The sequence below is a fragment of the Hyposmocoma kahamanoa genome, unplaced genomic scaffold (genome assembly GCF_003589595.1).
Source record: "Hyposmocoma kahamanoa isolate Upper Pololo Valley unplaced genomic scaffold, ASM358959v1 66, whole genome shotgun sequence".
Taxonomy (NCBI): domain Eukaryota; kingdom Metazoa; phylum Arthropoda; class Insecta; order Lepidoptera; family Cosmopterigidae; genus Hyposmocoma; species Hyposmocoma kahamanoa.
Genome location: NW_020653854.1, coordinates 14,792,152 through 14,819,228, shown reverse-complemented (window position 1 = coordinate 14,819,228; position 27,077 = coordinate 14,792,152). Strand labels below are relative to the sequence as shown.

Here is a 27,077-nt window from a genome sequence, read left to right as displayed (position 1 = left end):
AGGAAATAAATGAAAGGATAGTAGAGTACAGACGAAATTTAGGAGTTGAGGAAGTGATCCTTGACACGTAGTTTGAAGGAATCAAGAGAAGTGGATCGTCGAATCGATTCAGGGAGAGAATTCCACAATCTGATCGCAGAAATGGTAACAGAGTTGGAATAAAAGTTAGAGGTATGAGAGGGCAAGTTAAGTAAGAGAGTATCAGAGGAGCGAAGGGGACGACAGAGTGTAGAAGAGTGGAAAGTAAAGCGATCTTTAAGATAAGAAGGCGTAAAGGGATAGAACAGAATTGAATAGAGAAGTGAAAGGATATGAAGATCTCTACGCCGATGGATGGGCAGCCATTTAATTTGTGCGCGAAATTGGGAGACATGGTCAAATTTACGTAGTCCGAAGATGAACCTAACACACATATTTTGGAGCGGTTCCAATTTATTGAGCAGAGTTACTGACAAATCTGGGTAGCAAACATCTGCATAGTCCAGTATGGGGTGGAGAATGCTCTGGGCCAGAGTAATTTTTATTTTTTTATTTTGATTTTCAATTATTTTGTGAAATCTAGTTTAAAGTGGAATAGGATAGTGCTATTGTGCCTTAATCGAAGATTAAAACGCGAAATTATACGAATCTCGAACTAGAATACCCGTATCGACCCGTTTTAAGGAATCCCGAGTCAATCCAAGCACGCCGCCTCAAATTGCCTTTCCTCTTTGTGGCGGCCATATTTACAGAAACATAATGAAACTTCATGTTTAGGCTGATGGCTTTGCCAAAGCCTTAATAAAAAAAAATAAAAAAAATAATTATATAGCATTAAAGTAAATAAGCATTAAAGTCAAATTTGGCACTATTTAAAACTTATTTTACTATTATCGCTAAGTAAAAAAATTATTAAAATGATTAAAATTCCATTTAAAAATGCCAATAACTTATCAACAATACTTTAAAGATTGGAAACTCAAATATTCTAAAAACGTTCAATAGTTAATAGTATTTATTTACTGACAATTGGCTAAATAGCCTAAAAAATATAAAAAATAATTATGAAACTGAAAATATAATAAAACTTAAACGAAATTTCTTAAAAAAGGTAACAAAATCTAAAAAAAGTTATTCACGGAATAACGGTTCTTTGTATTGCTTATTTAAACGGCTGAGACCGCCTTTTGCTTGGCGAATGGCACGTCATGATACGATTTTGCTAGGAGAGAAAAGGTGAACGGATTTCGAATGGGGAACGTAAACTGCATGGAAAGCGAATTGTTTTTGTGAGGTCATAGTACGAATTTGACAGGAAAACCAAGTTACGGGCTTTAAACAGGATTGCTCTAAGAGCTCATAGTAGGGGCCTGCTGGTCTCATATACTTTCACAGCAGAGGTTACCTCTATGTCAGATATTATAAAGGTGTTTTGCTTTGTTCTTTTTTCAAAGGAGAGGAGATTGAAAATTAATTTAAGAATTTCATCTCAAACTGAGAGTAAGAATGAAAGAAAAACATTTTTTCACTTCTTGTGCTCTAAAAGTGCGTCAATATAGCCTTACGTAGTGCATAATATTTTTATAATTTACTTCGAGTGAATAAACTCAAACAGTCAGCAGTACGCTCGGTTTTAGTTCCGTGCCTTTTCCGCATAGACGGTTGCGCCACATTATTTTCTCGCGTTACTGCGTTTGTTGTAATTTTGTCTGGTTGAAAAAAAAATACCGCGAAAACTTCAGAATTTTGGTTCGAAATTTTTTGTAGAGCGGTAACGATTGAAATATAGATTGAAAAGTAAAGTTTTCACCTCGAGACTAAAAGACAATATAAACCCTCGGGGTAATAGACACCCTCGCCGAAATTCGGATGTCTAACCACCTCGGGTATATATTGGCTCATTTTAGTCCCTCGATAAAAAAATATTATACTAATGTACGTATCACAAATGACACCACAAAAGAAAACAAAAACTAAAAGTTATAATCGAGCAAAAAATTACTACATAATATAAAGATTGAAAATGCTAAAATGTAAGACAAAATAACTAACAGAACAAAAACTAAATTAAAAAGTTAATTGTTTACAAAAACAGAGTCATAAAATATAAAGATACGTAATGCGGTGTCAGTTCCAGCAACAAAAAGGTCACTATGAAAAACGTAGTGTCTTCGCAATACTATAATAAAACAATAAAATGTTTCTTTATTTAGATATAAACCCATTAATAAATTTAACATTACTTATTACTTTAGATAACAGTTAAATTGAATTTTATTAACGGAAAACTATTATTATTAATGAAGTAAATAATTAAGAATTAAATTAAATAGAATTTACATTAGAAATTATAGTATAGTAATTATAATTTATTTATTTATATTTTAAAATATAATAAAGTGTTCGCGTACAAAGTATCACATATCGCATACTGTCCTTACAATAATATTGGTCGAATCGTATTTATGTGGTCTGTGGTCGAATCGCTCACTCTCGTAAGAAAAGTCCGATGTCTCTTCCGTATTATGGCGAAAAAATCATCTATTCTATTCACGGCAACTATTGCATGTAAATAAATGTAAATATATGAAAATAACTCATATACGTACATCAAACAACATAAATATAATTAATACATATTCATATTCCCTTTTAATTTGCCAGGAAAGCTTTAAAGTTACGAAGAGGAGGAGGGAGGTCAAATTGATGTAACTTCTTTACAGTCATGAGTACTCTTGAGTGTGTACCTACTCGGTGGAAACTGAGTCATAACTTTTTGCCTTTATTCTCTTTATTTGGGGTCGGTGCAGTATGTCTTCTTCCATTAGTCATTACCACCAGTTTCCTTGTTCACACCAACATATCATTTTTAACATAATTAATCCACTTTTGTTTTATCTTCCTCCCCTCCAATAGTAGATAAAAGAATTAGGTAATTAACAAAATTTCCTATTGATGTGAAATTAGTTTTACAAAAAAACAAATGATACTTCAATATAATGTCAACTTTTAAGCCACCGAGGATTTACAAGATAACATAATCTGTCTTATTTGTGATATTAGAATAAAATATACTCCTTTTGGTTTCGACGTATTTGTTTGGAAAATTAAAGAATATAAAGATAATTAATAAAAAAAACCGTCACCTTGACATTAAGAGCTATCTATATTCGATATACGAATGTACATACCGAGGCCCGGTCTGCATGAAATATTTTCTTTCATTATTTCACAAGATTCGTTGCCATTAAGTGGTTGCTATAAAAAAGAAAATTAAATTCGATTCGTAAATTTAAAACAAGTTTTTTACATAGACAATGTTAAGAAATTAATAAAATACTTCTAACTGGATTTCAAGGAAAAGCGGAGGAAATTGGTTGCAACAAAAAGTGCGTCCTCATAAAAGGCTTTTGTTATCGCTGCTTATTATAATATATATAGAACTTTAGCCTTCGATTTTATTCCACATACGTGAGTTTTGTTACGTACAAAACAACCGTGTTAAATGTCTTTTCCCAAAAATCATGCGTCTTCGAATACCATCCGAGATGGACAGTGGGTTAAAACTTAATCAACCCGCCCGGGGAATGTAACCGGGTTTTTACTCGAACCGTCGGGGTTTAATCCATTTCTGCCCAAAGTCGTGGGTGGAAACGGCGAATACGGAGATTAGAATAATTCCACACTTACTACAAATTTCTATGAAAATCTATTCATTCATATCGATATTTAACGATATTTTGAATCGATTTATTTCAATGCTATTTATAAGCGAATCGATTCTATAGAAAGGCAAATCGAATCGTCTAGATTAGAAAGCAATAAACATTTGGAATAATACCATTAAACTTGAACAAAATTCGAGCTACAACAAATATTTAGTTGCAAATAGTTTTTGCCCTCTAATCGGGGTCTTCACGGCAATCAGGTTTTAACTTGATTTCAACCAGGCGTTAATAAAGCTCCGGGTGAAATCCCGGGCGCTTTCCCACACATACGAAGCTAGCTAGCATCTCGTGTTCCCCATTTGACTACACCCGAGTTCGACTGAGGGCCGGTGTACAATCGATTTACAGTTCGGTCACGAAACCGACACTCCCTGCATAATGACAACACGCAAAATCAAGGGAGCCCGATGCTTGAGCCCACCCTGCGTATAAAATAATAGCTTATTTGATAAGCAGGCAAAAAAATAGGTCATCAATTTCAATGTATATAAACGTACGTAAATAGACTAGGTTATTACTTGGCATTTTAATTATCCCCATACACCCAACATTGCACGTTTTCTACCGGTTCATGTTTGAACTTTCGCATGTTGAACTAATTTAAACTATTTTTCAAGAGGAGTAGTTTATTAGGTAGATTTTATGTTACATTTCAATAAATAACTTCAAAAAATTTCAATAATAAACCCAATATCAACATGCTGCAGCATCAACGGAGTTCGTGATAACCTATATAAACGATAGCCAATACAAAACTCATGTTCTGCAGGAATAGGATACCGTGTGGTCCAAGTCTGATATATCTAGGTTTATATACATACAGTACGTAGATATCTACCACGAACAAATCATATGTATCTTGGGTATTAATGATAAGCTTTCCGTAGCATATAGATAGTTTTTTTATAGCCCCGCATTAGGGAAACCCTATGTCGCGGGTGCCATGGACATAGACAACCATAAATTACACCCAAACTCACGAGATAAATAAATGTAGGCCATATAAATATTTCTCCCGGCCCGAGAACTGAACCTGGGATCTTTGCGTGGCAACCTAGTAGTAACCATAGTAACATAGTAGTAACCGTTCGGCCACAGAGGCAGTTATTTTTATAATTTCTCATTCTGAACGAATAGAACTTCCTTCCCCGTGTGCGACTTCATAAAGATATCATAATTTATTTATTACACATTAACCCTTATTTAGTATGAAGATATCTGCCTAACCGATGACCTATCGCCTGATAAGCACTCCGGCGTATAATCTGTACCAATACCGCTGCTATTATCACTGCGCTATAATAATGTTCAAGGATACACAATCGGTTAAAAATTACAAAGCGAAGCCAAAGGTAATGGCGCTGATATGATACCTGATGGTGGCACTTCACATGGCTATTCGTATTTGCGTATTCGATTTATTTGGCAAATAATCACCATGTACAGATAGCATGTTTGACAAAGCATTTGCCTTGTTTGCCTTTTCGACAAATGCAGCGAACACGAAACTCGCGTTACCGTACGCTGATCGGTTTGTCAACGCACATCAAAGGAGTCAAATAGGCAAATAAGCTAGTGAATCGTCCACACTATGTCATATTCATACTATACATCATATTCATTATTTTAATTCCGTAATTGGCCCCATGTGTAAATAATTATATTTGTTAGCGTTTACAAGTTTGTCTTTACGTCAAACAATGTTGCACGTACGTCAAGCACCAAATAGCGAATAGCTATGTGAAGTGCCACCATGAAAGAATCGTTAAAATGGTGACAAGTAGATAAAGACTACAGCAATGTTAGGTAATTAAATTTTTAATTTTACTGATAACGGGAATATTTGGGTGCATGGACGGAGCCTCCCGGTACGACGTACCATTCCTTTCTTGTAAGTCTGGCGCACCCAGAGCAACAACGAGCGAGTACTTTCGCCGACTGGGCAATCCTATCACCACGATAGCAAGCATAATAGTGTATGCCATCAATACGAAATTAATAAGAAGGAATATTTTCACAATACGGTAGTTATTGAGTTCTTAGGTTAAGGTTCTTAAACTATTTTTTCGGATCTAAATCACGTATATTTGTTTTTTCAAACAAACCAACGTTTCGGGCCCTTTACAACAAGAACCAAAAATATAAGTCATTTATATTCGAAAAAAAAATGTTTCATTTAGGAAATGTAGATAGAGCTAGGGTAGTTTTTACAGGCTCAAAAATCTCTTTCAAGTAACTTAAAAATAACCAAACAATAAATAAAAAATACATAAATTGATGCTTATTCCGAGAAACATGACTATCTATAAACAAATATTTATTATATCTTATCTTATTTTGCTAAACGCTTGTTGTAAATATTTGGCTTTAAGTGACAATATCCAATTCTATTATAAATATTAAGTTAAAATTTGTTTGTGAATTGCTATCTAAGAGTGTAAAGGTCGACATGCAATGCTGCCCTGACTTTTTTTCTTACAAATTATAAAGCTGAATCTTTAATATCATTCTACAACGCATTAATTAAAGACCAATTTTCCAAATAACCAATGCATAGATAAACCTTTTTATTTCCTCCAGGATTGAAATTGTTTTTTCATTCTATAACCACTTTCAATTACGTTGATCATTCGACTTAGTTGCTACTGTAAAAGTAAAATCTGTGTTTGTGATTATTATGAATTCCTGCTTTATGTCAAAATGACGCACCTCAAATAGACACTTAAGAAAATATTTGTAATAGGCCGAGCGTCTGCGTTACTCATTTCCTCATAGTTTGATGTTTAATAAAAATTCGTTATATACAATATTCAAATAGAAATTTTGAATATACTAAATTCATTAATTTTCATAGTATTATGGTGTCACAATTTCTTTAAAAGTCAAAGTCAGAGTCAAAGAATCATTTATTCCATAGGTAAAATAAATTTACACTTGAAAACGTCACATTTAAGCTACTGCTCCACTGATGTGGTCTACACGACACATTAAACCAATAAACTACCTTAGAGAGGGTATCATTAATATATGACCATATTAATGATACCGATATAGTTAATGTTATGTTTGACTTTTAAAAATCAAGGATGTGTCGTCAGCAAACAATACTATTTCGCAATAGTCCTTAACAAAGAATGGCATATCATTAATATAAATCAGAAATAAGAAAGGTCCAAGTACTGAGTACTGCGAAACACCCATTTTTACCGGAGAACCCAAAGAAGTCACTCCATTTATGTCTACTTTCTGAATTCTACCGTTGAGATATGACGAGACAAATTCCAACGCCTTGCTATTTACACCGTAATATTCCAGCTTCTTAGCTAATAAGAGTAATATGGTCAACGGAATTAAATGCCTTTGAGAGGTCACAGAAAACACCAATAGCGTTCTGGAACCTTTCCCAAGCATCAAAGATGCGTTTTAGTAACGCTACCCCCGCATCGCTAGTCGATCTGCCACTAGTAAACCCGTATTGTTCACTATAAAAATATGATTCCTACCCAAATAGGACAGTAATTGAGTCAGCATAACCTTTTCGAATACTTTACTTAAAGCTGGTAAAATTTAAATGGGCCTATAGCTGCTAGGATCAACTTTCCTACTGCTTATGAATAAGGGAATAGCCTTGCTGTATTTCATTAAATCGGGAAAAACACCTTCGTCAACGCACTTATTGGAAAGCAACAGTTAAGTGTGGGGACATTAGATCAATAACTGAGTCTATAACTTTAGTTGATATGCCCCAGAGATCTTCAATTTTTTTAACATGTATTGATTTAAAAGCTGAAGGAATGAAATACATTGCCAAAAACGTTAACATTTTCCTTTAGGAGATCAATAGCAAGAGAAGGGGAGGAATTTGAGGAGGAGTTTCCACAGCAATTTCCGAAAGGAACGATTCAAAGCTTGGGCTGAGGTAATCCAAGCTTTTGAATTCTTTAGATAATATAAGTTTGAAGTAAGAAGGTTTTCAGGTTTGTATACTATAAAAATATTAAAAACAAACTAAAATACTATTTTTGTGATTGTTGATGTTCATAGATTCCTGCTTTGTGCCAAAATGACGTACATATCTCAAACAGATGTTAGAATATGGATACCAATCCATCCTCTAAGAAACAGTTGCCTAAAACGTAGTTGCAAGAGGCCGAGTGACGCGTTAGTAATTTCCTAGTTAGATGTTCTCAAATCATAGTAATATTGGACATGGACATTCAGAAATTTTGAAAACAACGAATATTTAATTTGTCCTGTTGTGGTTTTAGTTGGTTGGTTTAGTGAAAAAGTTTTATAATTTTTTTTAGAACATGTTCTACGTTCTCAAAACTTAGAAAAAAGTTGGAATTACAAACTAAATTTTGCAATGTATTCATGAACTGTATTAGTTTCTAGATGATATAAAAATTAAAAAAGAAAAAGATTAAACACATAAGTGTAATTAAGTTTAATTTGTTAATATCCATAATAGAGTTCAAATTCAGTTGTTGGTACAACATGTATTCGCAGGCGTATATCCTTTTAAATCAACTTAAATGCTAGTTATTTACATATTCCAGTAACGGTTAGTGACTGTAACTTTGTTTAATATCCTTCGAAGTATGTAAAACAAATCGATTGGTATTACAAACATGTTTGTTAGGTGACATTGAAGGTATGTGAACTAAATGTAAATAGAATAGAATAAACATTTATTGCAACGCCACAAACGCAGTCACTAAAAATATATTGATAACACAGACAAGCAAAACAAAATAAAAAGAATTAATAAACAAAATAAAAAATATAATTAAACAAAAACAAAGAACATAAAATAAACAAAATATAACGTCTACAAATTTTGTACTCATGTCATTTGTGCGGTTGTGGCGTACGCAAAAGGACTTCATTCAGCATAAGGCATAGTTATAATTGACTGTAATAATAATAATATACAGATTTTATATACTCTAGTTCTACTATTTTGAATTGACTTTAAATGTGCATTTTGCACATACTTTATTTGGCATGTAATAAAAAAAAGCATAATATAAATTAATAATAAACGTTTTAATGTCAAGGTAGCTTAGTAGAAGTCTGGTCGTATATGGACATTTTTTATATTGCCAAGTGACGGGACGAACAAGTCGTGCGCCTGGCGACACGCCTATCCATAACAGTTGCAGTGCATTTAGAGCTTTAAATCGCAAAGATCTTATGGGCACTGCCATTGCGCTCGTCATCCTGAAACATAAGTTGACAAGTCCCATGTGCCTGTTATTTAATCAGCACCCTTACCCTTCTAAACCGGAACGCAGTAATGCTCACATTACTGCTTGGCGGCAGAAATAGGTAAGGTGCCAGTACTTCACTGAATGAATTCTTTCACAAGAAGCTCTACTACTATTAAAAAGTACTGCTGCCACCTATGGGATTGATTTGTTGAATACCAGCTGGTCACCATAGATTTCTTTGAGAAACGTAGCAAGATACTTGTCAGTGACTCGGATTTAGTGGACGCGCAGCAGCAAAGTCTTGAAGAAATTGCTCGCTTATCAGTATTCTGCAGTATATGATGTATCATGGATAGTGTGCAACGGAATTGCATGAAATCCGCCATCCCGTTTACATAATCGGGGAATAGATGTAGGTTGGGTTCCACCCCTATGTTGTAAATGTACCCAAGATTCGTACGAAGCATTATGCTTTAATATTTATAAGGCGCACGGCATTGTAGTGGAATTATGGGCTTTCCACTGACCTTGGCAACTGGATTTTGGATTTCTTGACTGAACGTTCGATTCGAGTGGTCTTAGAAGGCTACTCTTCTGAACATTGGGCGATAGATGTCGGAGTTCCTCAGGGTTCCGTACTGTCCGCAACTATCTGTCTGCTGCACATCAATGATATGTTAATTCCAGGAGCCTTTGGGTATAGTAATATAATAATAATAATATTTATTTCATTCATATACACATACTGATGTGTACCTGTCCACAACTATGCTGATGACAGCATAGTTGTGGATAGGTACTCGACCAATGCAAGTGTCAGTGGAGAAGAAATCCAGTCTTGTCGAGGGTCGATGGTTAGTCCTTTGAATTTGACACTTAAGGCAGTCTCCGATTGGGGCGATGCCAATCTTGTTAAATTTAATGCTACCAAAACGCAGGCGTGTCTATTCTCCACAAAACGGAGACCCTTTCACTTGACTCCGACTTTTCGTGATGTATCCATACATGATCCATACCGACAGCCGACCGTCTCCAGCTACTTGGAATGGACCTGTCGTCCAATCTGAAATTCGGTAGATACATTCAATCCATGGCCAAAAATGCAGCCAGGAAGCTTGGCATCCATTCCAAGGTGGTAAGGCGTTACTTCACACCGGGACAGTTGCTTCAGCTGTACCAAGCAACAACTCCAGTCGTGTATAGAATACTGCTGCCACTTGTGGGATGGCTCTGCCAAATACCAACTGGCCACCTTGGATTTAATAGACAAGCGTGGCAAGAGGCTTATAGGTGACTCGAAATTAATAGAGGCGAAGCTGAAGAGCTTTGAACACCGCCGTAAACTTGCCTGCTTATTGGTATTCTACAGGATATATCACGGAGTGTGTGAGATTGAATTGCATAATTTGATTCCGCCTTCCGCTTTCCATCATTGGGGGACTGGGCTGGGATGCCACCCCTATGTCGTGGATATTCCCAGGATTCGCACGAAGCGTTTCGCTTCCACATTTATATCGCGAGCGGCTAGAGAGTGGAATTCCCTACCTGCAGACTTGTTCCCCGAACGCTATAACTTGGACCTTTTCAAGGTAAGAGTGAATAGGCATTATTTAGGTGTGCATGCTACATCGTCGACGATGAGGTAAGATGCCTCCATTTGATTCTCAAATGCGCACTTATTTTTATATAAAAAAAAAGTTCTTACCTGCAAATTTGTTACCTGAACACTATAACTTGGGTCTTGTCAAGGTGAGAGTAAATATGCTATATATCGGCGTGCATGCTCTGTCGTCGACCTCATCGTCACTCTCCATTAAGTGAGATGAAAATCAAATGTTGCAATATTTTATTGATAAAATAAGTGCTATTTTATCAATAAAATATTGCAACTGGGTTTATATGTCAACGGCCGTGGAAAATGCAGCACATAAATTTTGTTGACATTCTCTCATAGCCCGTAACGGTTAAGACGTTCTAAATTTTACAAATACATATCTGAACAAAACGATACGTCAGCAGCACGCAACCACTGCTGGACATGTCTCCACTTGAGCACGCCAAATCACCCGGTCGCCTCTGTGTCTCCCGCATCAAGCCAAAGGGCGTGTTACACTACGTTTTCCTTCACGTGGTCGCTAATATAGAACAAGTCTGCTCTATAGGCCATCTGCTCTCCTGTAGACTGATATAGAGAGCTATGTTCATCACTTTAGTTCTCTGATGTTGATTTCATTAGAAATTCGGTCCATCAGCGAAACTCCAAGTATAACGAAAAATTAAAATAATAATAATAATAATAATAATAATAACGCACACACTCAACATAGCCCCGCACTAGGGAACCCTGTGTCGTGGGTGCCATGGACACACACATAAACAACCACAAATTACACCCAAACTCACGAGAGAAATAAATGTAGGCCATACAAATATTTCCCTCGGCCCGGGAATCGAACCTGAGACCTCTGCGTGGCAGTCCGGCATGGTAACCGTTCGGCCACGGAGGCAGTTAAGGCAAATATAATAAAATAAAAAATTTTCTAGAACCCGTAAGAAACCAAAAAAAACCTTTAACCCGAGATTACTTGTCAAAAGGCCATTAAGACATTGCTCGCCTTTTCTTTTGTTCTTTTGCGTTGTCTTTGTGTGAGTTATCATCAAATTATCACTTTCATCGGGTGAGATTAAAGACAAAGATGATATCACAATAAAAAGAACTTAAAGTATTTTTTCCGCAAAATAAACCAACGAACATTTCAACACATTCTCTTGCAACATTATCCAAATATCATAGAATTGTTTACGCGATTTCGGCGCAGGAGTGTACCATAAATAAAATTTAGTCATTGAATCATTTAATTTATGTAGTTTAAACGTAGTCGATTGAGAATGTGCACTATATCGTAAATGATCGTTATTATGGTTTGTTTAATAAGAAGTATTTACTTCGACTGGCCCATGTATTTACATTACAGATAATTTAGAGGTTAAAACGTAAACTAACTTTCTTAATAGTCATTCAAAATCACTAATGGTTGGAAAAGGATGTTCCAAATGAGTAGATAAATGAACTAAAGGATAACGTATTTGAGATGAATTTTTGCTAGACATATTTTAAACTTATCCAAGGTCCTTAATCCGTAACTTGATGAAAACTGCACGCTAAAACTCTGACAGACCGGTCACTTAGTACGGCCACTTTTGGAGTGGAGCTCTTATGCTTCATTCTTTTTAAAGTCACATGTAGGATTGCACACTGTTCTAACCTCATTATGTTCTAAAGTCTCACTCATACTACCCACTGACGGTAGGTACAGTCAAAAGCACGTCAAACTTGACACTTGTACTTTAGACTGTTCTAATCATAAGCGGCATAGAGTTGGATTTAAGTCTTAAGTATCAAGCTTGACGTGCTCTTGACCCTGTACCAACCTAACACTGTTTTCCAGACAGCAGCAGAGTAGATAAATGTCTACGTATAGATAAAATTGAGTGGTTAAAATCATCAAAAATTACTTTTTTCGGAATTTTCCCGAAAAAATTCCGATTCCGAATTTCCGGAAATACTGCATATTACATTTTACAAAAAACTGTTTTATTAGATCAAATGGTTTAGGTATTTACTGCTAAATACCGGTCTTACAAAACATACACGATGCACCTGAGGATATTGTCTAAAGAATGTGCAAATTCATTACACAATACGATGTATTTACTCGGTCATATAAAATCCCAAAAACACGATAAAATAAAAGTCTAAGATGAATTATTTAAGAATAAAATATCTGATTTTCTCATCATTTTTATATGTAAATCTCTTTAAATACTACACAGAGAACAAAATTTTGGTTTTCTACTGAAGTCCTATAGTTATAAAATTCACATTTATCCCAATACTTGAAAATTGCCCAGTGATCTAACGCCACACCGCGCCGCCCGTTGCCCGTCAGTAGCCTTGGGGCGCTTGTCAACGTCGGATCTGTGTTAAATTTTATCGGTTTGTTCTTATTTCATTCATATTAATTTTAAGCGCGCAGACTGTGTGACGCAAGTGTGGCCCTCTACACCTCACCTAAAATCTAGACTCACGTTGGTCTTTCTAGGTAAAAAAATGCAATAGATCTAACCTTTCACCAAAATAAATATTTTTTATGAAGTTACTACCTATAGCTGATATTCTAGATATTTTTATATTCACCCATAACATACAAACTCTAATAGTTCTTCAATACATTGGTGGTCTCCTAGGTCTTCTACATTGGTGAAAATATGCAAAGTCACGGCAAGCTGGGAACAGTTTACAAGCACTACTTTTGAAAACGTAGGAACTTCCGAAATGGTAAAAAGTTCTACGCAATGAAATTGAATAGACACGACAAATGAAATATATGATTACATGTAGAATTTTACCATACATTTTTTAGAACAATTTAGAGTGTGTTATCAAGGAAAATTAATATATTTTTAAACTGTTGTATATAATCGTATAAAAATGTTTAAACTTTCCTTAGTGACATACAATTCTTTTAAATATATGATAGAGCAAGTCATTAAAGAAAATTAATATATTTTAAATTATTGTATATACAAAAAAAACAAATTACTATCATAATTCGGAACATCATTTTTGATAACGATTGATTGTAGTTTCATGTTAGGGTTTGGCATGATAGCATGTTAAACAAGCTTCCAGCTTACGGAATTCCTGCTGGCTTTTGCACATGGATAGGTGATTTTCTGAAGGATAGGTTAATCCGTGTAGTTGTAGATGGTTACTCGTCTGCTTGTCGTGGGATAAATGCCGTGTACCTCAGGGATCTGTCCTCTCCGCCACTCTATTCTTGCTGCATATCAACGATCTGCTGCTGGTGCCCGGTATCTTTGGGTACGCAGACAACAACACAGTGGTAAAGAGTTATGTGCCAGACGTCTGAGACAACAGCGAAGAGATCCGGTGTAAGCAAGAGGCGATGGGCATCTCTCCAATCGGAAGCCGCTTTCAGACTCAGGTCCAACCACCTGAGTCTGAAAGCGGCTTCCGATTGGGGAGATGCTAATAGGGTCAGGTTTAATGCGGCTAAAACACAGGCGTGTCTTTTTACATCAAAATGGAGTCCCCTACATCTTACTCCGACTTTCCGAGATGTATACGTGCCGATAAGGAACCACCTTGAGCTACTTGGTCTGGACTTATCATCCAACCTTCACTTTGGGCGATATACCAAGTGCTTGTCAAAAAATGCTGCCAGAAAACTAGGCATACTTTACAAGGTCAGGCGGTACTTCACACCAAGCGTAAGTCTATTGTATATAAAAAAAAGAAATAAATTAGAAACAAATTCTGGACTATTAATATAATTTCAACTTTACCCTCTTGGCATATCGCTGAGAGTTCAGTACCATGAGATGCCTACTTAGTTCTTGCAGCGGTATAAGGTTTACTTTCGTTTCTTGTAACAAAAAAAAATGCTTACGATCAATAGAAAATCAAAATTTATTAAAATTAAATAAAACAAGACTTAATAATGATAAGAAAGAGCTCCATAGATAATATTGCGACTTACAAGTGCGACTATAATATAATATTTTTGCACTCCAAAGTAGCCAAATAAGGCATTTGGCAGACATGACTATAACAACGTACAAAGACTTATAATTAAAATAAAATTAAATATCGGACTGGGCTCAAGTTTGGTGAACTCCGCGAAGTTTTGGGACACGTGATACGTAAAGTAATTCTACAGTATTTATTGTTCTGTGATTATAAAATTCTTTAAAATGTATGATTAGTAGCAGTAGAGCTCCTGGGGAAGGAGTTCGTTTAGGATAGTACTGCCACTTTACCTATTTCTGCCGCCAAGCAGTATTATCAGCATTGTTGTGTTTCGGTTTTTGGGTGCTGGTGAAATTACAGGCACATGAGACTTGTCAACATAAGTCTCAGTTTGACTGGTGCAGTTGCAGTGCCCCTGAGAGCTTTGCGATTTAAAGCTCTGAAAGACACTGCAGCTGTTATAGACAGGCGTGTAGTTTACCAACAGGCGCATGACTTGTTGGATATATAATATCCAGTGACGGGAAAAAATGATTTTACGTGTTACAAATATAATTTAGAGCACGTCATTAAGAAAATATTTTTTTTAATAACAATAAATGCTTTATCCATATACATTTAGGTAAGTTGCATGTCAGAAAATACACCATGAACTACTCAATTTAGTAGGTCTCTTTTTGTTCTAAATCGCGTATTCATAATTATGAAACTTTCGCACTTATAAAAAGGTATTGGTATATTTTTTAGTAGATACATATAGTGACAATAATCTCTTAAAAGGGGTAAGTTAGGGTATTTAAGTATTCGAATTAGGTATTAAAGTTTGTAAGGAAACTTTGTTATGTGTGGTGTGATTTACTTCGGACTTCGTTTGGATATTTTACATATAAAAGAAATAATTACGAGATTCAGGGTTTTTCAAAACAACCCCTACATAGACGTGGCGACATATTTAAAAAAACCTTTTCTATGGAACTCTTTCAAACATAGTATTCCTTACACTTGCACACTTGAAGATTTTCATTTGTGTTTTCATAGTATATAATGATGTAAATTTGCGTGGACGTAGTCGCAGGCAACAGTTAGTATAATATAGAAATTAATGTGATGATTTGACAAGCCATTGTTTGGGAAATAAAAGAAAATGGTGTTTTAGTAAAGAGTAAGTGTAGAAAAGTGCATTGAACCCATACATTCTTTGGTAGACGGATAACCGCTGACACCCTTTGACTACCATTTTAATTATAAACTGCCTATGTGGCCGAACGGTCGCCATACTGGACTGCCTTGCAGAGGTCTCGGGTTCGATTCCTGGGCCGAGAGAAATATTTGTATGGTCTACATATATTTCTTTCGTGAGTTTGGGTGTAATTTGTGGTTGTCTATGTGTGTGTCTATGGCAGCCGCGATACAGGGTGGGTGGGATCCCAGCAGGTGCGTTATAAAAAAAAGTATATGTCCAATTTAAGAGCTACATGTGTTACACGTAACACTCTTCTGAGCCTGTGCCAATTGCTACAGGCAAACTTTTACGTCCAAAATGGTAAACAAATCTCTTTGTTATTATTTCGTGATAACTTGCATTTGTTAGTTGAGTGGATTATAGAAGGGAAAAGAAATAGAGGAAGAGCAAGAATGGCGCATAGTGAACAGATAAAGAAGAAGAGGCTACACCGACAAGAGCCTGGCTTTTAAATAGGATGATGATGATGAACTTGCATTTGAAGATCATGAAACGCTCTGTTAGTGCAAAATCCATTTTATCATTGGTAAAAATATGAATTATCATTAAATTTTTTTCATAATGAAATTGCGACGGTATAATTACTATTTTTTGTCATGGTGTCTATTGTTTATATTTATTTCCTTTTCGATATTTTTTAAATATAGACTATAGGTAAAGTTATCCGTCAAAGGCATGATGTCAGACTTGACAGTACTTACATCTCTGAACTGCGCGACACCGGCCTCGCCGAGCTCATACATGGAGACGTAGGCAGCCTCCGACTGGACGAAGAGCTGGCACAGCACCATCTCCTCGCTCCTGAACATCGTACCCATGATCGGACTTCTGGATATGAAAGAAAACGTTGAGTTACTGTATCATCGTCAGACAAGCAACCCAAAAAATATTTTTCAAAGTGATTAAAACAAGTAGTGAAATATGGTCACCTCCTGCTATGATATTTAGTGTCCTATAATACCCTACTTTTATAGAAGATTCGAGCCGACACTATAAAATATAATTAGTTTTTAAAAATAATTGCGAAAAACATGATTTTTCCGTTTTAATTTTATTGAATCTCACGATGTGTTACTGACAATACAAAGGCCGAATGCAAATAAAAATTTGCGACGAACGAACGGGTTGAAAGGGACGCGAACCAGCGACGGCGCCAATACCGGGACTATCGCTTTTCCAACTGAGCTACGGAACGAGTCAACAGACTAATTTGTCTATGTGCTTGCTGCAGATATTTGTTTTGGTTTTAACAACTTTTCGTCGAAATGCTACCTGTGACAAATTTATGAAAACTTAGTTTAAAAAGCCCTGGTATGGCGAGGTCGCTGGTTCGAATCCAGGCGGATTAAACGAATTTTTCTTTTGATCCGATTAACGATGATTTTTAAATGTTTTTTTTTTTTGTGATAAAACACTTTTACTAATAATGTATTTTATTAGTAAAAGTGTTCGTTGGTAGGAAAGCATTTTTAGCAACTCATCACATCATCATTCTTAACTTTAATAGAAGAATACATGTATGATTCTCGTAAAGTCTATTTTCTCAGTGCATTACACAATGCACGTCTGCGTTTCGACTCGGTTTTTAGCACTTGTTTTATAGTCGTCCAACCAAAACACAATGTCAAGGTGTCTTTGAAGTTGGCACCAAATTTTAAAGTGCTTTTTCTGGACATTAAAACTAAAAATATTTGTTTTACGACTCTTGCAAATAGGTACACTTTGAAAAATGATATTTTGTCATACTTTAAATTCACACAGAACTTTCCAAGATTTCACTAATTTTCAAAAGCTGTAACAGTAGTTGTACAGTCGATGCCCGAAGATACCTGACCCCCTAATCGTCTATTTGGTTTTGAGTCGATCAGTCTGGAAAAAGGTGTTATTCAAACTTAACCTTAGGGACTCTTTCATTTACTCACACGGAATCGCCTGACTGAGCCGGTCAGAAAAAAAGATCGAAAAAGCCGTCGCGTGTTTCGAAACGCACAACGTCATTTTCGCTCTTATTACATGGACATAAAGATTTTTCTGACCGGCATACAACAACGTGCCTAAGTGTCAAGTTCAGCCATCTATGTTTTCTAAACAAATTAATTCGTCAATTTAAACAATGTTATAATAAAAATACGAATAAACTTACTTATCTGAAACCTACTCATCGCTGTTAACGCAATGTTGCAAGCTTTTTTAACATAACATCTATGGGCTTAAACGACTTTGTAAGCTTCAAACTGAAAAGCGTTTAAGTGAAAAGTCCTTTTACAAGCACGCTTATTAAAAAAGTAGGAAAATTTTTACGTACAACAATCGCATTACTAAAATTGTGTAATTTTCACACAACTTCAATTACTGTTCTTTTGTTTGGGTATTCCATTAGTTTGCATCATTTTGTTCGCTACACATGGTGGCTAATTTGTGTATATTTATGCACATGAATAATTCTAATATGTAGACAGTCGGTCTTATTTAAAAGGAATAAGTATATTTCAACACAAGTATCACGTCAAATTTAAAATCTAATAATTTATGTCAAAATTGAATCTAAAATAATGACCCTTAAAACTACTATTGTACCTTTATTTATATAATATTAAGTGACGGGCCGAACAAGTCGTGCGCCTGATGGTAAGCCACACACCTCTTCATAACAGTTGCAGTGCCACTCCATAGCTGTAAATCGCAAAGGTCTGAGGGGCACTGGCACTGCGCCTGTCACCCTGAGACATAAGTTGACAAGTTCCATGTGCCAGTAATTTCACCAGCACCCTTACCCTTCTAAACTGGAACACAGTAAGGCTGACATTACTGCTTGGCAGCAGAAATGGGTAAGGTAAGGTAGGTACCTAACGTAAAAAACTTATTTGATACACACAGCATTAGGTAATACTAAGTTCAAATAAGTTTTTTACGTTAGATTTTCAATGTTTTGTTAAACATAGATGAAAAAAACTAGCTTTGTTTAAGAGAAACTATGTTTGATTAGTCCCTTGACTATATTAAAATCAAGATTGGCACAGTGTAATTATCCGAATGTTGGATAAAGCTCATATATAACATCAGAACAAAAAAGCGCTCACTTCACAAATAATGCGGTCCGCTTAAATTTAATTGTAATCTAATCTTATTTTGAAGCATATCAACGCCCCCGGATGGGAGAATTAGCTCGGCCCGTCTCCCAGGCAGACTTGCATCGAGACGACGGCTAGGCATTGTATTTTTATACCTGGACTACATCCAAATAGTACTCTTAGTGGTTTATCAAATATATTCTATGGTTCATTGATGAGCTTGTTCCAGTTAACTGTGTCGCAATGGACATTGAACTATTTTTAGCCGCTTTTATTTTTGGGACCACATTTTGTGTGTAAACATCTGGGCAGTTCCGATTGTTAGTTACGATTCAAGATTATGACACAGTTGGCGAAATCATACAAATAAGAAATGATACAAATAGTGTATCAGAAGTTCTTTCACAAAGGTTTTTATTAAATTTTTCAATTGACGCTCTGGACATAGACTGGCACAGGTAAGTGCGGTAGAAATTATTAACACACTCTGCATGCGACGAATCTCGTGACAGACTGATCGTAGTGCCTTCCATTTGATTCAAACAGTATATCATGTTCAACAATTATTCATGTTAATACTGCGGTCCCTTACAATTTAATTACATTGTTTCTTTTATTGAAATATTAGACATTCATTGTTTTAATTACAACGAAGCGTAGCAGGTGATAACAATATCATAGAGCGGACAAATAAAACTTTTCATTTTGAATGATTGAATGATTATCAAAATACTTACAGAGTGTGATGTAAACACTATTGTGTCCAGTTGGGAATTTGTGAGTGCGTGTCACTGGAAACTAGGCATCACTGTCACTGTAACTCACTGCGAGTTTGGGTTAAAAGACGTGCGGCGCGTTCGCCTCGGTCGCGACCACTGCCGTAATTTGCTACGTCTCGCGTGCTTTTAATTTCTACTAATATTAAGCAACGTTTGTCTAGCTTCTATTAATTATCAAATGTTAGACTCTTGCTATCTGTTTCTAAAGAGTAGGAACGCAGAAGAACGCAGAGCATTTAACACGTCTTCCAAAACTTTATGCTTAGTAATTCGTTTATCTTATCGACCACCGGTTACTTAAATGCAATTATTATTTTATAGCATCCTTACATCGATATTATTTGTTTATGATAAATTAGAGAAGGTTTATCGATTACAAGAGGACTGCAATAGACTTGTAGCAGTAGATATTAACTTAAACATACACGAGATAGTGCTTTGTAGTGCAAGCATGTATATTTGTAGACAAAATATAGCCATAAGTATTGGTCAAACTTTATTTTCGAGAACAGGTTGTAAGTTTAATTTTTGGACATATTTTTGCAAAGATCAGATTAGTAGAGCTAAATTATGTTAGTCTTTCAAAATACAGAAAAAACTTGTATTTTCTAAATTTAGTTACTTAACAATAGTGTTTGGAAAAACTTCCTAAGTACATGAATTTGTATTTAGGAAGCTTAACCTGTGAATGTTCCACAAATGGACACAGATCATTTATAGTTTAGACCAACACTTGCGGGCCCAATGTAGTTTTCAACATGTCTTAGCAGTTTTGTGAACTTCATCGGTTTCATTGAAGTAATTGTTTTTGTCTTACTGTAAAACAAGAAAGAAATATACTCAAGTAATATCTTTGACGAAAACAATTTCAGTATACATTACGCTCTACTTTACGGGTAAACGTAGTAGATACCCACAATGTGGAACGACCTGATGCAAATGGAGCGGTCAACGGTCACGACCTTTAAGCCCCTGTATAATGAGGCGAACCCTAATACTATAGAACGGTATACTGTGAGTTACATAATCTACTTATTGGATGTTACAGAAGATGATCTAATACAGTTCAATAGATGATCAACTTAATGAACGAACCTAATTAACTTATGCAAAATTATAGATTTTAATAAAGGAATAGTAAAGTTAACATTCGTGTAGTCAATAATATAGGTTATTTCTTTAAATTTTTACAAAACAGCTATTATCCAAACCGAACTTGTCAGTTCGTAAAGATTTATTCAAACCCGTTCAGTGCTTGCATGTATGGGAGATTCTTGTTTCGATTCCATGTTGGATCAATATGGCGGTTGGACATTTCTGTATTAGAGAATATTCCGTTTCTTTAGTGTTCATAGTATAGGGAATTCCCTAGTTTGAGACCAGGTTTAGGTGTGGTTGTAAGTTAAGACCAGAAAATAAAAGCCTTTAATGTAACGGACTTCATATTTTTCCAATATCGATTATTTATTATTTCCAATATAGTGAAAGGTGTGCTTAATTATGATTACTGGTTTGTGTGTCCCGTAACAATTACGATATTGAGCGAAATTGTTAATTACTTACGCTTCATTGTTTTGAAATAACGAAATATCTCGGTTCTTCAAACAAAATTTAAACTCTATTACCTAAAAGACAAAGGCTATAATATGTACTACCTAAACATTATCTTTGGTTTTAGTTAATAAACGATAATTGTTTTATAAGATCTTTCTTTGTTCTCTTTACATAGCATCAATCATTGCATAGATGAATCGTAAGTCCAATTATTATCGCCTTATATGTATGTAGGGTCGAGTCAGTGCTCTAGGACGTATTAAGTACTTTGGAATGTTTCTTGAAGATATTCCTTTTAATGACATCTTTGTGCTTAAGGGCGCATTCTGCTAATTTCAACGAGTTTGAATTAACCGTGGAAGATAGTATAAAACAGATTTTACCACCCAAAAAAACTATATTAGTATGTGGAGATTTCAATGTAAATCTGTTGAAAACTGTTCTACTTCTGTAAGACTTATTAATTTATTTAAAAGTTGTAACTTGATTAATCTTTTTTTGGAACCAACTCGCATCACGGCTTCCTCTTCTACTTGTATTGATAATATTTTTTGCAACACAGACGCAGTATCTAAATCAATCACAAATTGCTTAAGATCAAATCATGGTGGGCAATTGGCTACTTTTAATTGTAAAATGAGCAAGAAGGTAGACCAATTTCTCTGCCGACCGATTACCACAGAACGAATAATTAGATTTCAAAATAATATAGACAATAGTTTAAATGCCCTGCCCCATATACCGGAGGTTCCAAATATTTTATATAACACGACATTAACTTGTATTAAAAATGAATTTGATAATGTATTTAAACCGAAAGCACTAACTTTCCACAGGGAGACTAAATTCAATGACTGGGCAACAGTAGGCATTCATAAGAGTAGGTCTCGTTTGTGTGAGCTATACGCTATGGAAACTTATAATACTCATTCTAGTTTTATAGAACATGTTAAAAATTATTAAAAAATATTTTAAAAAGTGTGTGTAGCTGCTAAGGTTACATTTCACAGTGATAAAATAAAACAATCAAAAAATAAAACTAAAACTACTTGGAGTATGCAATAAAGAGTCAGGCATGGTTAAGCAACATGATAGAGACATAGTTCTAGAATCAGACGGCAAACTTATAAAATCTAAAGATGAGGTAGCACAAGCTTTTGAATCGTTCTTTTCGGAAATCGTCGTAAACACTACAGAATCATTAAATTCCTCTCCTTCTCTCGCTATTGATCTCCTAAAAAAAATGTTAATGGTCGGGCAGTGTATTTAATTTTCATCATGTTAATCCACAAGACATCATCAAAGCTTTTAAATCTATACGTGTTAAAAAAACTAAAAATTTTTGGGGCATATCGACTAAAGTTGTAGACTCAGTAATATATCTAATTTCCCCACATTTAGCTTAGGCATTCAATAGGTGCGTTGACGAAGGTATTTTTCCCGATTTGATGAAATACAGCAAGGTTATTAAAATCCTTTATTCAAAAGCGGTAGGAAAGTAGATCCTAGCAACTATAGGCTTTGTAATATAAACGTAACGGGACTTACTCGCGTAGTATTTTGTTCGACTAGTTTAGACCATAATCGATGGTCTTTTTCAGGGGTTGAGTGCAACGTTCGCGACCGCGTCACGTCTAGCATTGCGAGTTGCGGCTCTTTGCAAGCGCGCCGATGACGCAGTCCGCAGTGGGGGACTCGGAGGGCGGATACGTTGCGTCAGCGCGTCCTGGAACTCTTCTTTGCTACTGCTGTCCATAGGATTGTTGTCGGGAACAGTCCAGCACACAGAGCTCACCACGTCGTTACTACTAACATCTGCAGCTGCATACCGAGCGCCAGGTCGGTGGCAAGCTCCAGCCTCCGTCTCTATTAAAATTTGGTCGCCTACTTATTTCAATAGCCTCTCGGATTTTGCGGGGCACAAAATACTTCTCCCGCGCTAAAACCTTAGCTTTATCAAACCGAATGTAATGACCAGCACCGGTGCTCAGAAAGTGGTCTGCCACTGCAGATCCATTGACATCTTGATTCTTCATGGATCGGATATGTTCACTAGCCTAGTAGCCACGTTCTCTCTCGTTTCGCCGACGTAACACTTGCCGCAGTCACAGGGAACTATATAGATACCGAGGACCCCCAGAGGGTCTCTGTCCTTTGGAGAGCGAAGCAATTGTCGCAGCTGTGTTGTGTGCAGTTGTTGTGTGACAGTGGTACCTATAAAAAAGTTACCTATAACCCTACCAACACAGTGACCAATGGGCAGAATAGGTTACTAAAATCTCTACCGGATTACCTTTTATACGACATCCTACGTCCGCTTAACCCCACACCACCAAAGATCTATGGGTCATCACATTAACTATGATAATATTAACGGTACCCTTTCAAAGGTAGTTTATTGGTTTAATGTTAACAATTGCTCTATGGCAAGAAGACAAAGTGTGTTAAATTTAAATTAGCTAATGTAAAATCAACTAGTCTAATCATAGAAATAAATGGAGACAAGTTAGGCTTTGTTAATAAAGCTGTCTTTTTAGGAGTGACCTTGGACGATAAACTTCAATGGTTTCCACATATATCTTCCTTAGCCTGCAAATTAAGCTCTGCTGCATACGCAGTCCGTAGAATATTTGAGCTTACCGATGTTGCTACTGCTAGACTAGTTTACTTTAGTTACTTCCATAGTATAATGACCTACGGGATTCTCATATACAAACCGTATTTGTGTTGCAAAAACGAGCTATTCATTCTGTGTATCGTTTAGGTTGTCGGGTTTCTCTCAGAGAAAACTTTAAGGAGACTGGTATCGTGCCTGTGGCATCGCAGTACATTTACTTAAATATTTTGTATGCCCGTAACAATATACACAAATTCATTAAGAAAGAAGATATTCATATTAACCTTAGAACTAAGTCCAAAGTCATGGTACCCTTATGGTACCACGATTTCGTTTAACTAAGGTAAACGATTCATTTATGGGGATCTGTATACGTTTTTACAATAAGATTCCGAAGAATATGTTAAGCTTATCATTTCCTAAGTTTAGAATGTAAGTACATTAGAAGTATTTTAATTGAAAAGTCATATCACGAAATTGAAGAGTATGTTTTAGATAAAGAAGTATGGAAAGACAACAAGGGTCTAGATTCCACACAATTATGATTCAAAGTGTATTCCATATCATTTAAGTTTATTTGAAAAGAGCAATCTTTTAAATCTTTCTTCTCAGGGAGGTCAGCGTAGGGAACGAGCAGCAGCCTAAAAAGTACATAGCTTTTAAAATGACGTTTTCAAGTGTAAATATTTTACCTATGGAATAAATGATTATTTGACTTTGACGTTGAATTTATTCGATACAAATTTCATCGCGCTTACCCCGCACGGTCGCCGAGCGGAGTCCGCGTTGCCGCCGCGCAGCGACCGCGTGCGTCTAACTGTCATGGCAAAATACGCTCTATTATTCAGCTTTTTGCGAGTCTGGCTTGAATTTGGTCTACATGGCCGCCCGCGCGGCGGCCCGGCGGCGGCGGCCTCGCGGTTGTATTATTCAGAGGAATTTAAATGTTGTTGTCTAGTAAATATAATTCAGATTCGCCATTAATGTGCATGAAGGTGTGGTCACTGAGCGCTAATAGTATAGACTAGTAGCATATATAGTACAATAATGTTAGGTTATACGGCTATACGTCAATGATACACAGGAGGGGGTTGCCAACTGGTTTATTCTCTAATCTACTTATTGAAGGTAGAATCAAAACAATCATTAATTAATAATCTAATAACAAAATACCGTCACGTATCTTTCTCCTTAAAAAAATTTAAAAAAGTAGACTTATAGTAAACCCAAATTACAAAAGGGATCTCAGTATGTTATACTGATCCCTAAACGGTGAAAACACAAACTTCAAATTTATAATTATTAGTAATATGTTTTTTTATTATAATTTATAAAAATTATTTAAAGTAAAAAAATACATTTCTCATCTAAAACATGGGAATTATTGAATTAAAAATAAATGTGCCTAGATGGCATCGAGTATATAACCAGAAACTGAGATGAAATAAGGGCATCAAATATATAACCAGAAATATAGACGAAATAAGGGCCATATATTCCTGGTAACATATTATCGAAACAGCTTTTATAAATATCAACTCCCATTTGCACTGAAATATAGACAGGCCAACTACTGACCTGTGCGTACGTCTACGTAGTTTGGGATCCAGTATTTCCTCTAATGATAAATCCCAAACAGACATAAGACTGCAGTACTAATGAATATGTTTTAGTTTATTCCAATTTCTATTATTAATTAATAATAAATTGAACTTAATAAAAATTCATTCAATAAAATAATTTGTAAAATAATTTGTAATTTGTAACGATATAAATTTTAATTTCACTGTGTGACGTAGACATACTAGCAAAAGCTGCTCGTCTATAATCAAATAAATAAATAAAAACCTAACGTAGCGTAAATTGCAATGTTTTCTTTGTAAAATTAAGAGTAAGGTATTTAGTTAATAACTATTGTAACTATAGTGAAAAAATAGGGTGGTTTGCATCAATATTAGACATAACTGGTTGAAGACTTTACCTTCTCAGTCAACCGTGACCATGAGACCGTAAAGGGCCCGAAACGTCGGTTTGTTTGAAAAAAAAAACAATATTACGCAATTTAAATCCGGAAAAATAGTTTCATTTCCTAAGAACAATATTACTTTCATGTTAAAGTCTCGCCATAGTCTCATAGTACGAACTGAGTGAATGAATAGTCACAAGGCTGCCAATAAAACATCATAGTTTGAACATTATAATAAGCTTACTTTAAGCGCGTCATGTACGAAAAGTCCATGTAAGGTTAAAGTAACATTATTTTAAGAGATTGTGGTAGGTTCCTTTGTACCCATTTTTTACTTTAAAAATCTTGAACTTAACGTTTTGTGAGATTTAAAGTGGAACTAAATGTCGTGCATTGCGGTCGTAATGAGACTTGTGTTTAATTTTTTAGTTTATTATTTGTTTAATGTGTAACTCCCGGCTTACATACGTCAAGGATGAGTCAAGTACATATTTAGGATCAATTACAACGCTTCGAAGCCTCCTAGATTGCAATATCTCTGCAGGAAACGAAATACTTTTACTCAATGGAGTGTTTAGATACTCCAAAAAATCTAAATGGTAATGAGTGTTTGAAAAGGAATATTTTTTCATTATACTTTTTGCGGTTTGTACAGCACGTTCCGCCTGTCCGTTCGACTGTGAGTGGTATGGTGACGTAATCGTGAGTTGAAAACATCATTTATTAACAAACATTTTAAACTCTTTAGATGGAAACCGTGGCCCTCCATCTGAAATGACAGTTTCTGGTATTCCAAATCGGCTAAAAATACACTTGATTTCATTTATTACCGAATGTGTTAAAGTGCTTTTTAACTCAACAACTTCAATAAATTTGCTATAGTAATCAATTACTAATAGATAATTAGTTCTGTTAAAAGAGAATAGATCAAACAAAACACCTACGTTCAACCAAGTAGGTATTTTATGGGAACACAATGGTTGTTTTGTATTACATTTCCTATATGTAAGATATATTTGACAGTTATATATTAAATTTCTCAATTGCGTATTAAGTTCAGGCCAATAATACAGCTTTTAAGCACGAAATGAACATTTCTCATAAGCCAAGTGATTAATATGTACGTTACTTAAAAAAAAATCTTAAACTTTTAGGTATTATTACCCTTTTATTCATCCACAACAAACCATATCTTTCAGTTAATTAATCTTTATGTTTTCTATACTGTGATACTTTACCTTTTCTCAGTTATTTTTTAAGCAAATCTTTTCTTTTTGTAATAAATGAAATTCTTTCTCTCTCATCCGCTGTGTAGATGTAACAAAATGAATTGCTTCTAACGTGTCAACGTCACATTCGTCATTCGCACTACT

General features: G+C 35.4%; 1 protein-coding gene across 1 annotated transcript in view; it reads right to left on the bottom strand.

The window, feature by feature from the left end:
• Positions 1 to 19,664, bottom strand: part of LOC113232108 (V-type proton ATPase 116 kDa subunit a-like) — a 45,648-nt gene extending 25,984 nt beyond the window's left edge. The window contains exons 1-2 of the mRNA XM_026466745.1: positions 19,526 to 19,664; positions 16,419 to 16,545 (exon numbers count right to left, since the gene is read on the bottom strand). Of these exons, the coding sequence (XP_026322530.1) occupies positions 16,419 to 16,535 (117 nt within the window). The 5' untranslated portion in view covers positions 16,536 to 16,545; positions 19,526 to 19,664. The remainder of the gene's footprint in view (positions 1 to 16,418; positions 16,546 to 19,525) is intronic.
• Between the last annotated feature and the right edge of the window lie 7,413 nt (positions 19,665 to 27,077).